At 36.2% G+C, this 14,578-nt stretch overlaps 1 protein-coding gene across 2 annotated transcripts in view; it reads right to left on the reverse strand.

The window, feature by feature from the left end:
- Nucleotides 1-14,578, reverse strand: part of LOC149227611 (putative LRR receptor-like serine/threonine-protein kinase At1g56140) — a 430,653-nt gene that overhangs the window by 166,619 nt on the left and 249,456 nt on the right. Inside the window, exons 12-13 of one of the 2 annotated variants that reach the window (XM_089377834.1) lie at nt 2,705-2,776; nt 2,481-2,546 (exon numbers count right to left, since the gene is read on the reverse strand). The exons of the other annotated variant lie outside the window; for it this stretch is intronic. Coding sequence (XP_089233960.1) covers nt 2,481-2,546; nt 2,705-2,776 — 138 coding nt within the window. The remainder of the gene's footprint in view (nt 1-2,480; nt 2,547-2,704; nt 2,777-14,578) is intronic. 2 annotated transcript variants of the gene reach the window in all.

Consider the following 14,578-nt stretch of genomic DNA (forward strand, 5'->3'; position numbering starts at 1 on the left):
TATCATTTAAGTTTGTTTTATGAATGCATGAGAGATTTCTGAAGTATCTCATAGTAAATATGATATTCTGATAATATTACTGTGATTATTGACAAATCTGACTGCTTAAGAGTCGAAAAGTTGTAAATGTTGTAATTATTTAGTTGATTTAGGGTTTTAGTTTTGTTTTCTGCACATATTATTTTTGGGTGTTTGTCTCTCCATTATAGGTTGCAGGGTTTTCTGAAGACTTCCGAGGATTTGATCAACTCCCTGCTATTGCTCAGGGTTTTGTTATGTTACAGGTGGATTTGGGCATTGTAGAGCACAACCAATATTTTTTATGAAGTGTAACCCCTGCTTGTTGCACTTAAGTCTCTTATTCGATCTGCAGCGTTTGGGGTTTTTATGCCATTCTCATAGCTGCCTACCCACGCAGCTCCAGCTCCCACGAATTTTATTGACCTGCATAAGATGTGGCTCCACGCATTGATTCATCCTGCGCAGTGGCTTCACGCTGGCCATCCCACATACGCTGCAGCCTGTCTCACGTGATTTACGTTTCCTTTTTCTCACCAAGCTTCTGCCAACGCCAAGCCATCCATATTTGTTCTCTGCTGCTCCAAAAATCTACACGCTACCCACGATAAACACTGCAAACCTACACATGCGCAGAGTAAAACCCCTGAACACATTTGAGTCTCCACTCATCTATGCCTGATCCACGATTTCCTCAGCCGCATATCCATCAAGCAGTCGCCAGTCACCTGCGTATCAATCTCTTTGCCCACGCTGCCACTTTCAGTCTCACCCTGCACCTTTCTAAGCTCATCCAAACTGCCGGTCTCTTCCTTCCTCTCCAAACGCAATCTCCCTCATCACATGATCTACCATCGTTGATCTCTGCCGCCGTCCTGTTTCCTCCTGCCGTCGAACATTCGAACCTACAATCATACGTTGAAACCTTTTGTTTTTTTTAATTTATTTATGCGTTGGTATGGTTTAGCTTAGGGTTAGTGTTTTATTTTTCAAAGATTTTTCGATTTTGTTTTAGGATTTGATTTATCCGTTTTAGTTTTGATAAAAAGAATTTCAGTTTTAAATTTAGATTTAGATTAGATTTTAGTAATTTCAAGCTTTGTTACTTTAGCTTAGTTTAGACTAGGACTTTATTTTTGTTTTATTGCAGCCTTTTAAATAATAAATAAATAAATAAAAATTTATAAAAAGTTTCTTTTTACTTTTTAGACTTTAGTTTTAGATTTTAATTTAGGATTTCAATTTTGTTCTATTTTGATATTTTAGCTTTAAAAAAAAAAAAATCGACTTTTTATTTTGTCCTATAGTTTAGAATTTTCTTTAGATTTAAAGTTTCATCTTTAGTTAGTTTAGTCTTATTTTATTTAAAAATATAGAAAAAAATTTGGAAATTTTTTGCCAGTTTCAGTCTTGGCTCAGGGATTTGTTATGTTTTATCTTTTCTGCTGAGGCTAAAATTTTGATGTGGGAATAATATTTATCATTTCTTTATATGGTTAAACATGCTTAAATGTTCATTTGAAGATTAACTACATGAATGTGATCTCTAGTTTGCATTTTACGTGGTTGTTTAAAGCACTTTATCTTTCGAAATTTTAATTGCTAGAGTATCATTAAGCCATTGAGCATTTATTGATTATCTCGCATTTGGTAAAAGTTAACCTTTGTTTGAGTTGATTGATGGTAAACGATTGTTAATGAGTCCATATTTCTGCAGCATTTGATAAATAATCGTTTAATCATTTATGTCATAAGGCACTGGTCTATTAATTTAATAAAATCAATTTAGTGCTGGTTGCCCTTCATGTCTCCCAACCCGACTGGTCCCCAGTTGGTCACACAATATCCCACAGGGTCTACCCCCCTTAGCGGCGGGAGACAGGCTTAAACGAAGAGATCGGGGATCAGGGTGACAGCCCCCGGTCTGAGCGTTGTCGTGACAATCTGTGCGACAACACATTGAAAGGCAGCCCTATCTTCTATATTTTCAATTTTCTAAATAAAATGGGAAATACAATGGTGTTAGTCTATTGATGATTTATGATTTATTAATTATTAAGTTAACTTGTTATGTATAAGATTATAAAATTTCAATGGTTTATCATTTTAATTTCAAGCTTCAAATATTCTAAATTGTTTTTTTAGTACTTCAGGTGGGGTCCCTTATTATGAAGACTCTAATGTCTCCTATGGAATTCCCTAAAACTTGAGGGGTGTTTATACATATCTCTTGGATGTGTTTCCCAACTCCCGCATCCCAAAGACTTGATGGAACATTGTCCAAAATACATATGCATCCATCTGAAATACAGTTTGACCTATGCATCTTTTATGTAGATGGGCATTCACATCTTACCAAAGAATCTAGGAAAAAAACAAAAAAAATGTGTGCATACATGTTTGTTTATTTGTTACTGTGTGTGTGTGTGTGTGAGAGAGAGAGAGAGAGAGAGAATATTTACATGTAATCAAGGGATGCACCTTTTTGGGAAGGAAGTTTCCCTGATAAGCTATTGTTTCCAAGGAATCTGAAATCATTGAAATGTAAGTTATGTTTCAGATGATTTCACCTGTGACCTGCCTTATAATAGGTTGATAGAGTTTCCAGAGAAATACATTGCACTTCACATAACTGTGAGCATGTATTTGATGGAATAAATATATGTTTGTTCAGCAATCCACTTACAAGAATTTCAGAGAGCTCAAATCCTGTAGTGCGTCTGGAATTGTTCCTGTAATATTATTAAAGCTCAAGTCCCTAACACAGTAATATGTTCAAGTAAGTAGGCATGCAAGAATAAGACTGTTGATAAAAGCGGTGAAATTAAGGACTCTATAATATAAACTAGATTATAATATTTATCAAAATTCAAACTTCTGACCACATATACTCTAGATAAGAAGGCTACCACTCCTTGCTCTGGGAGCACCACACACTCAGTTCATGTAATGCTATCCATATTCAGTGAAAGAAATCAAAACACTGACTGTGCAAACAGAAAAGGAATAAAAGTGGTATTTAGAAAACAATGAGTAGTACATTCCTGTGATAGCTTCCTCTTGCAAAACACAACTTGCATCATATTGGAAAATCAGAAGAATGCTGCTCGAGAAGATACAATATCAGTACTCAACCTCCAGTTAGAAGCATGTTCGAGCTTGGTTCAGTCAAGAAAATTACAGTCCAAGTATTGCATGTTTAAGGATAAATTTTGGAAGGTTGACTCAAAATAAGTTTATTTTCAGATTAGGCTTAGACATTTTAATTATATTTTAGTTTAGATAATTTCATAATATCTGGATCATTAGTAGCCAATTGAACATTACCAGAAAGATCATTGAAAGACAAGCTATAAAATGTTGGAAGAAAACTTCTAAAATTGATATATTTATGTTTCTATGATTTGTGTGGCAAATGCTATAAATCCCACTTGAATATCTTTAATGAGTTAGTGCCAGGTTATTGTTAATAGTTAGTATCACTTGAGCAACATATCTAGAGGCATATATCACCTTTTGGAGGAGCGCTAGGCTTTAGAAGACAGTTATGGGACAGATCAGACTTTACCCAAGGCATTAGCTGTGAGAAATCAGTTACCTGATTCCTACTGCAGCAAACTGATTATATTTCACCTACTTGTTAAATTAATTGAACAAGTTACTTGCAATTTTCTACGACAAATACTGAAATACATACACTGCAGCCTACACCAAAATAAAACTGCGGAAACTAAATATAGCACAGGAGAGAAATAAACATCACACACATCTACACAGTTATTTTTGGACAAATGTCCCCAGAAAAACCCAATGCGGGAAAACTGATGCAGCAGCTGAGGGTTTTATTATTATGCAGTAGTTTTTCTGAATACAATCTTTGGATGCCTTGTAGGGTATCCAATATAGAGAATATCACTCACAGAACAATAGTGAGAAGTACCTCACACTATCACAGGCGATCCTGTTGATCCAGCCACAGAATGGCTTGCCCCTTGCTACCTCTCTGTTGTCACTGTGTCAGCCCAACGTCACAGCATCACTCTCTCTGCTGATCGATTTGCCTCCCAGGAACTTAGATTTCCACCTCCCGGTCTCACACTTTGGCTTCTGGCTTCAAAAATCGATTCCTCCAGCAAAATACGAACCTCCTCAAGGCTTCTACGCTGCCTCTGTGTGGCCCTTCGTCAGCCTCTCTGGCTCTACATTGCCTCTGTTGGATCTCTCTCTGCCTTCTCTGTTGCGTATTCCCGGATCAGGAGAAATCTCCAACCAGAACTATCCCTGCCCCTCACTGCAAAAGATCACTTTGAATTCCTCTTCCGGCAACTGCCATGCTTTAGAAATTCGATCTTTTGATCTCCTCTCAATGTGTTTTCCAAATGCCCCTCAAGCCTCCTCTTATAATCCTCAAATTGAGAATCAACGGCTCAGATTAGATTATAATCAATGGCTTAGATCATTTTGGCTTGATCCTCGTCTTCTTCTAGAAGTTTCACCCACAATTAGATTAAAACCCTTTGATTATTTTAATTTCCTAAGTTTAGACTTAAACACCCATTAAAAATAATTAATTATTTTAATAAAACTGTCTCCGGGTGAAATTTCCCAAAATGATTTCTGGATATTGTGGAATACATGTATCCAAGCCTCCCTGCGAATTTTGAGGCTTAGAGCACATCCGATGCTACCAGAAATCAACACTCTCTCTTAGCGAGGAATGTGTTCTAGTAATGCAACCTGCTGAAGCATCACTCTGAGTCTGAAACATCTCCTTCTGGGCTACTAATGTCTGACATCATTGCCCACCAACTATTGCGCAAATGTTGCATTTGTACCATTGTTGACACTGCCACTGCCTGTAGAAATTCTCACTATAGATCAACCTGATAATGCAATATACTAAAGAAAAATCCTTAATCTACTTCTGCAATCAAACTTGCGAAAGCTTAATCGATTTGAGCAATATCATAGTTGCGGGGGAGTGCCCCCCCCTGAACCCACTCCCGAATCGCGCTCCGGGCAGGAGCGGCTCCGGAGCACGCTCCCGAAAAAAATTTGCGCTCCCTGCCATTTTCGGGAGCCCTGTAGGGAGCGGTCGCTCCGTCGCTCCTAGAGCGATTTTTAATGCCCGGGAGCGATCGGGGGGCGATCGCTCCCGATCGCTCCCGGGCATTAAAAAATCGCTCCAGGAGCGTTTCGACGGGCGCCAAGAGCGATCCGGCGGAAAAAAATCCGCGGACGCCAAAAAAAAATCCAATTTTAAAAATTTTCTTTTGTTTTAAAAGCCCAATGGGCCTAAAAAAATTTCATTATCACTTCATTGAGTTGAATTTGTTGGAAAGCAAGAGCAAAGGAGCAAGGAGAAGTGAGGTGCAAGTGCTGAAGAGCGAGGAGCAAGTGCCGAGGAGCGAGGAGCAAGCCTACAGAGGTAAGTAACTTAGTAATTTAGTTAGTTTAGTTAGTTTAATTTAGTTAAATAGTAATTTAGTTAATTTAATTTAGTTTATTGACTTTAAAATTCATGAATTTAAATTAAATTAATAAATTAAATTAATTAATCCCAATAAATTAAATTAATTTGCAGATTCAAGAATCAAAACCCTACAAACATCAAACACCATGGACCTAGCTATATTTCTTGGCATTTTCCTCTTCCTGGTCCCTTTTATGGTTATTATGGTGCTGGAGAGTAGGAAACAGAGGGGCCTGTTGACCCCTACTGGTCAACTACCCATGCAGTGCACCCTGTCTTTTCTTGACAAAAAGAAGCAGCACGTGATCAGCGTGTCCGTGCCATCCTGCCATCATCAGCAGCTTGATCTTTTTGATTGTAAACCCAGTCTGCATGTGTTAATTGTAAATAATCTTAGCAGACATGAAGTCATGTATGTAATTTGCCTAGGTGGACCTAACTTTCTGATGATAATCTACGTCCCGGAAGGTTTTTTGTCTCACCGATCCACAGATCGGCAGAGTTTTCCTTCAAACCTGACCCCAAAGCCGGGATTGATTTTGTCATTAGAACTTTAAGAGAAGCCTAGTGTGTTGATCTGCTAGATTATCGTTGTGTCGCAGAGCTGGGTGTTTTGTGAGGGTCTGTATTAAATGGGTTTGTCCCTTAAGATGTAATTTTGTAAAAGTCATGATGTAACGTGTCCTGAGGGTCGAGAAATGTTTTAAATCCCCTCATGAGTCCTAAGTCCTAGGTCCTAGGTGATGTTTCCGAAGGTTTAGTTCAGTGATCCATTTTAAAATGAATTAAAAAATTAAAAAATGAATAAAAATAATGAAAAATAATAAAAATTAAAAAAAAAAAAAAAATCAAGCAAAAACCCTAACTAATAAAATAATAATATTTTAAGTGAATAAATCGACGGATGAGATCAAGAGATGTCTTGATCCTCATCAACGGTCGAGATCATTTCCACATGGATCACTCGAACTAGCCATTAGGATCATTCCCTTTTTATAGGGTCTTAGGGGGTCATTTCAGACCATCTGATCTGTGAGTCTGTACTGAAAAAGCTCTCTTGTAATCTGATTTTCTGGTTAATAAAAAGACTTTGGGGTCCAAATCGTGCTGGTGTTACTCTCTGGGATTGCTGTGAGATCTTTAATTTTCTGCATATTTCAGTTTTTAGCCGTTAATCATAGCTTGTTTTTTTAAGAGTAGTGTGAGCACAGGTATCTTGTTCACCTGCTAGGGTTTGAGGGCTGCTAGGGTTTCTGAAATAATGGCAGGCATCTCCATTATTTTCTGAGATCTAGCAGCACTCTCTCTCTCTGTGCTGATGTTTGATTGAGGTGTGCAGGAAAACATTTTTTGAAGGAAATTTTGTGGGCGTTCGGGGAAGTTCTCGGCTGAACCAGCCAACTCCCGCAAGCACTTTCTGTGCAGAGCCCAGCTGATTCGTGCCCTGGGTTAATCTTTTAAGTTTATTTCACGTTTTACATTGAGAGATTTTTCTTTCTGTTCACAGTGAAGTTCAAATTTTCTGATATACTGAAAGTATTTCTGCTCTTATCTGCTGAATCTGGCTATTTCAGGGGCCAAAAATCTGTACATTAATTAGCTGTTCTAGGGTTTCAAGTTTATTTTTTGGCAGTTTTCATTAGGGTTTCTTCTGAAGATGCTATTAGGGTAATTTTGAAGGGCTTTACTTTAAAACTTTGCATATATCTGCCGGGTTTTGTTTTCTATTTTGCAGGTTACAGGCCTGAGATAAATTCTTGTGGAAAATTAGTTCTTCTTGTTGCAGTCTCTCTATTCTGGTTGTTCAAGGGTTCTAAATATTTTGCCTTCAGATCTGTAATTGATGTGCAAAGTCTTGAGCTGCAATAAATTGAAGATATAAGCTCAGCTGCTGTGTCCGGCGAAATAGAGTTAGGCATCATTGCGTGGGAGTATTCAGGTTAACCAAGAAATATCTTAAAATTGTAAGTTATCCGCCACATTCATTATCAGTGATTCTCCAAGCGCCGTCTTTCCCCCATAGCAAAATCGCATTCCCTTCGCTGTCTGTCTTCTCAACGTCCTGGCGCTGTCCTACCTGCAAAAAACTCTCAGAAATTCATTCCCACCTCCACAATCTGCACAGCAAACCCTTTTAAAATTTATTAACCTGCCCATCAGCCTTTGTTGATCACAAATCACACATCCGTTATGGCCCCAAGCTGCAGAGAATGAAGCACGTTTTTTTTTGAGAGATTCACGTTGTCCAGGTGGTATTTTTTTTATCGAAAGATTGCATACTCACTCAGCCGCCAAGCCTGTCAGCACGCCTGCAAGTTTCAACCTGAAAGGAGATATTAAAATTTCTGCAAAGGAGCACGTTTTTCTGATATATATGCTGGTCATCCTGCATTGCAAACACAATGCTCCGCCATTAACAATTGCTTGAGGACGCAGACACATTTTGCACGCGTTGGTATGATCTTGGAAACGGGGAAGAAATCAGCACATCTAAAATCGACCCACAGACCTTTCTATCCATCGCCGTCGACTCTACGCTGGCCATCCGCAGGTAAAATCGTTTCACGCGCAGGTAATATCTCATTTGTTTGGGCACATCGTTTTATGTTTTAACGTGGTTGCATGCGAGGATTCCAGCGTAGGGTAAATCGTTTGGTTAGCGTTTGGTTTGATAGCATTAGGTTAGCGTAGTCTTAGGTTTTGCTTTACGACTTAGATTTAAATTTATTTAGATTTTTAATTAGTTTTTGTTTTTGTTTTATGTAGATTTGTATTAATTATAATTCTTAATGTATTCGATTTTAGATTATAATTAGATTTTAATTCATGTTTTAGTTTTAGTTTTAATTAGATTTCAATTCATTTTTTTTAAATAGTTTAGGTTTTGTTTTATGTAGTTTTTTTTATTTTTATTTTTTTAGTCTTTTAAATTCAGTATTTTGAAAATATAAAAAATAAAAAAAAGATTTATTTAAGTTTAGATTTATTTTTGTCTAGTTTAGTTTTATTTTTATGTTTTAGATTTTAAATTTCATTTTTATGATTTTAAAAGGACATTAAAAAAAAAAATAAAAAAAAAATGAAAAATTATAATTAGATTTTAATTCATGTTTTAGTTTTAGTTTTAATTAGATTTCAATTCATTTTTTTTAAATAGTTTAGGTTTTGTTTTATGTAGTTTTTTTTTTTTTTTTTTTTTTTTTAAGTCTTTTAAATTCAGTATTTTGAAAATATAAAAAATAAAAAAAAGATTTATTTACGTTTAGATTTATTTTTGTCTAGTTTAGTTTTATTTGTATGTTTTAGATTTTAAATTTCATTTTTATGATTTTAAAAGGACATTAAAAAAAAAAAAAAAATGAAAAAGATTTAAAAAATAAAATAAAAAAATTCGAAAAAAATATAAAAATTTCGTGGAAAGTTTATTTTTGTCAGATTCAGTTGTTTTCCTGTTATATCTTTCATGCTGAATTTTAAAGCCGAGACGTGAAATTGATATCTGGTTAATGGTTTATGATTCTCGTGATTAAAAGCATTCATCTTTTCAAACTTTCAGTTGCTGGATATCATTTTGAGCATTGTGATTTAGTTAATGATAGATGATTACTGTTCATGTCCATGTTTCTTTATCATTTAAAAAGTAATCATTTAAACATTGACTCCACAAGGCACTGGTCTATTAAATCCATCTAGTACTTTTCATATCGTGTCTCGTGTCTCCCAACCAACTGTTTGGCAGTTGGTCTTCACTATCTCGCAGGGTCTACCCCCCTTAGCCGCGGGAGACAGGCTTAAATGGAGAGACCGGGGATCAGAGTGACAGCCCCCGGTCTGAGCGTTGTCGTGCCAATCTGCGCGACAACATTTTTTGGCGCCGTTGCCAGGGACCGAGTTTTTCTGTTCCTGGAGTTTCATCGACATTCATCTTCTCATCTCTCATCTCTCAGTTGAGCTGGCAGATTCAATATTTTTGGCATCTTTTCATCCCATATCAGCAGCATCTCTTCGGTGTGTTTCTTGTTTGGGTGGCGACTCCATTTTCTTATTTTTTCCCAGACAAGAAGCCTCCCACATATCTGTTTGTTGGTTACTTCTTGGATCTTAGAATCAGTTTTATTGTTCAAGTGGCGACTCCACTTCTTTCATCTTTTGATTTTCTTGAGCAAAGAGCTAGTTCTATCATCCATCTGATCCCTTATTGTTCATCATGGATTATTCATTTAAACCATGTCGTTTTACTCACCGTCTCCATGATCTTCCGGAGGAGGCCATTCCTGAATTACCTATTTTTTCAGATGGTGATCCAATCGTTGCTAATAGGCATCTAGACTTGTTTATTCGCATCATGATCATATATTGCAGATCCCCTCAGTTTAGTCATGGTGATATCAAAATGCGTCTATTTGTCCTTTCTTTAAAAGATGATGCTTTGAATTGGTTTAACAATTTTCCTAAGCATTCTTTTACTTCTTTAAATGACATTGTAAGTGCTTTTGAAGATAGATATTGTTATCCAAACAGCTTGCCTTTTGCCCCTAAAATTGTGCAACAGAATAAAAATAATTTGATAAGAGGTCCAGCTGAAAGATCCCAAGACGATTCATCATGTCAGAATGTGTCATCCACCGGAAATATTGCAGTTCATAATAGTGAAAAATCAGGGACAAATGACAATGAAAAAGAAGAACAAAAGCAAATTATACAAGATCTAATGATGCTGGTCAGAAACATGGAAAGCAATCAAACTAGTCTTATCAATGATGTTAAAACTTTAGGCACCCACCTGGAAAAACGTAATAGGGAGTTGGAGGACACGCAAAATCAGCATGCTAAGGAAATTGAGGCCATGAAAATTAGATATGAAACAGAAATTAGAAGCATGCAAAGCAAGATGTCAGTCTTAGAGGAAAATATGGTGACCATGAAAGCTGATCATGATAGGGAAATTGACTCTATGACATTCAATCATAACAATCAGTTGGCTGACATACAAGCGAATCATAAAGAAGAAATAAATTTCATGCAACATTCCTTGATGGACATAGAGGAAAAGAACGATAAGGTAATAAAACACATGCAAGAAAACCATGCCATGCAAATCAGCGCTATAAGGGATGAATGCTCTAGTCAGATGGATGCCATTAGAATACAAGTTCGAAAGATTCAACAATGGTCAGATGATAAGAAAAACCAGGAGCCTTCTCATTTGCCGCAACAAGTTCCATCTTACTATGAGGAGGTCATTAAGTGGATAATTGAAGGTGATCCAGATAAGCTTAAAAACGATAAAAATCAGATGCAAGACACAAAAAGACTTAGCATGCATAACTTACACACTTCATCTGATAGTTTCGAAACAGAAAGTTTCAGGTCATCAATAATTCATCCTGCCAGAAAGAAGAAGCGCAAGAGGAAGAAGATTAGACGAAGATTTGATGCATCAGACGGCCATGAGCAGCTTGATTTTCGGATAGGAAGGAGTCCTACCATATGCAAAATTGGACATGGCACATCCGACAAGCAGCCGACAGATTTGCCTGAAAGCAGGCAAATGCTCAGTATGCACTATATTGAAAACATCTGATGCCTTAGGGCATCCTTTGTATCGTATTTCTAACCCTACTCCTTGTTTTTTCCGCATCTTCGTTTCTGTTTTAGATAGTTAATAAATGAAGAGCTTTTTTATCGTGCTTAACGTATATGCTGATTTTTGGATGGACGCTACTTATTTTTGTGTTGTATGGATGCAGATTCTGGATTCTCACATTCCTGCGAGCAGCAACGTGTCCCCAAGTAGAGCCAGATGTTGACCCCTACTGGTCAACTACCCATGCAGTGCACCCTGTCTTTTCTTGACAAAAAGAAGCAGCACGTGATCAGCATGTCCGTGCCATCCTGCCATCATCAGCAGCTTGATCTTTTTGATTGTAAACCCAGTCTGCATGTGTTAATTGTAAATAATCTTAGCAGACATGAAGTCATGTATGTAATTTGCCTAGGTGGACCTAACTTTCTGATGATAATCTACGTCCCGGAAGGTTTTTTGTCTCACCGATCCACGGATCGGCAGAGTTTTCCTTCAAACCTGACCCCAAAGCCGGGATTGATTTTGTCATTAGAACTTTAGGAGAAGCCTAGTGTGTTGATCTGCTAGATTATCGTTGTGTCGCAGAGCTGGGTGTTTTGTGAGGGTCTGTATTAAATGGGTTTGTCCCTTAAGATGTAATTTTGTAAAAGTCATGATGTAACGTGTCCTGAGGGTCGAGAAATGTTTTAAATCCCCTCATGAGTCCTAAGTCCTAGGTCCTAGGTGATGTTTCCGAAGGTTTAGTTCAGTGATCCATTTTAAAATGAATTAAAAAATTAAAAAATGAATAAAAATAATAAAATAATGAAAAATAATAAAAATTAAAAAAATCAAGCAAAAACCCTAACTAATAAAATAATAATATTTTAAGTGAATAAATCGACGGATGAGATCAAGAGATGTCTTGATCCTCATCAACGGTCGAGATCATTTCCACATGGATCACTCGAACTAGCCGTTAGGATCATTCCCTTTTTATAGGGTCTTAGGGGGTCATTTCAGATCATCTGATCTGTGAGTCTGTACTGAAAAAGCTCTCTTGTAATCTGATTTTCTGGTTAATAAAAAGACTTTGGGGTCCAAATCGTGCTGGTGTTACTCTCTGGGATTGCTGTGAGATCTTTAATTTTCTGCATATTTCAGTTTTTAGCCGTTAATCATAGCTTGTTTTTTTAAGAGTAGTGTGAGCACAGGTATCTTGTTCACCTGCTAGGGTTTGAGGGCTGCTAGGGTTTCTGAAATAATGGCAGGTATCTCCATTATTTTCTGAGATCTAGCAGCACTCTTTCTCTCTGTGCTGATGTTTGATTGAGGTGTGCAGGAAAACATTTTTTGAAGGAAATTTTGTGGGCGTTCGGGGAAGTTCTCGGCTGAACCAGCCAACTCCCGCAAGCACTTTCTGTGCAGAGCCCAGATGATTCGTGCCCTGGGTTAATCTTTTAAGTTTATTTCACGTTTTACATTGAGAGATTTTTCTTTCTGTTCACAGTGAAGTTCAAATTTTCTGATATACTGAAAGTATTTCTGCTCTTATCTGCTGAATCTGGCTATTTCAGGGCCAAAAATCTGTACATTAATTAGCTGTTCTAGGGTTTCAAGTTTATTTTTTGGCAGTTTTCATTAGGGTTTCTTCTGAAGATGCGATTAGGGTAATTTTGAAGGGCTTTACTTTAAAACTTTGCATATATCTGCCGGGTTTTGTTTTCTATTTTGCAGGTTACAGGCCTGAGATAAATTCTTGTGGAAAATTAGTTCTTGTTGCAGTCTCTCTATTCTGGTTGTTCAAGGGTTCTAAATATTTTGCCTTCAGATCTGTAATTGATGTGCAAAGTTTTGAGCTGCAATAAATTGAAGATATAAGCTCAGCTGCTGTGTCCGGCGAAATAGAGTTAGGCATCATTGCGTGGGAGTATTCAGGTTAACCAAGAAATATCTTAAAATTGTAAGTTATCCGCCACATTCATTATCAGTGATTCTCCAAGCGCCGTCTTTCCCCCATAGCAAAATCGCATTCCCTTCGCTGTCTGTCTTCTCAACGTCCTGGCGCTGTCCTACCTGCAAAAAACTCTCAGAAATTCATTCCCACCTCCACAATCTGCACAGCAAACCCTTTTAAAATTTATTAACCTGCCCATCAGCCTTTGTTGATCACAAATCACACATCCGTTATGGCCCCAAGCTGCAGAGAATGAAGCACGTTTTTTTTTTAGAGATTCACGTTGTCCAGGTGGTATTTTTTTTATCGAAAGATTGCATACTCACTCAGCCGCCAAGCCTGTCAGCACGCCTGCAAGTTTCAACCTGAAAGGAGATATTAAAATTTCTGCAAAGGAGCACGTTTTTCTGATATATATGCTGGTCATCCTGCATTGCAAACACAATGCTCCGCCATTAACAATTGCTTGAGGACGCAGGCACATTTTGCACGCGTTGGTATGATCTTGGAAACGGGGAAGAAATCAGCACATCTAAAATCGACCCACAGACCTTTCTATCCATCGCCGTCGACTCTACGCTGGCCATCCGCAGGTAAAATCGTTTCACGCGCAGGTAATATCTCATTTGTTTGGGCACATCGTTTTATGTTTTAACGTGGTTGCATGCGAGGATTCCAGCGTAGGGTAAATCGTTTGGTTAGCGTTTGGTTTGATAGCATTAGGTTAGCGTAGTCTTAGGTTTTGCTTTACGACTTAGATTTAAATTTATTTAGATTTTTAATTAGTTTTTGTTTTTGTTTTATGTAGATTTGTATTAATTATAATTCTTAATGTATTCGATTTTAGATTATAATTAGATTTTAATTCATGTTTTAGTTTTAGTTTTAATTAGATTTCAATTCATTTTTTTTAAATAGTTTAGGTTTTGTTTTATGTAGTTTTTTTTATTTTTATTTTTTTAGTCTTTTAAATTCAGTATTTTGAAAATATAAAAAATAAAAAAAAGATTTATTTAAGTTTAGATTTATTTTTGTCTAGTTTAGTTTTATTTTTATGTTTTAGATTTTAAATTTCATTTTTATGATTTTAAAAGGACATTAAAAAAAAAAAAAAAAAAATGAAAAATTATAATTAGATTTTAATTCATGTTTTAGTTTTAGTTTTAATTAGATTTCAATTCATTTTTTTTAAATAGTTTAGGTTTTGTTTTATGTAGTTTTTTTTTTTTTTTTTTTTTTTTTTTTTAAGTCTTTTAAATTCAGTATTTTGAAAATATAAAAAATAAAAAAAAGATTTATTTACGTTTAGATTTATTTTTGTCTAGTTTAGTTTTATTTTTATGTTTTAGATTTTAAATTTCATTTTTATGATTTTAAAAGGACATTAAAAAAAAAAAAAAAAAAAATGAAAAAGATTTAAAAAATAAAATAAAAAAATTCGAAAAAAATATAAAAATTTCGTGGAAAATTTATTTTTGTCAGATTCAGTTGTTTTCCTGTTATATCTTTCATGTTGAATTTTAAAGCCGAGATGCGAAATTGATATCTGGTTGATGGTTTATGA

Source organism: Pinus tabuliformis, chromosome J, assembly GCF_031772625.1.
Source record: "Pinus tabuliformis cultivar Carrire ecotype Pingquan chromosome J, CPIR1, whole genome shotgun sequence".
Lineage (NCBI taxonomy): Eukaryota > Viridiplantae > Streptophyta > Pinopsida > Pinales > Pinaceae > Pinus > Pinus tabuliformis.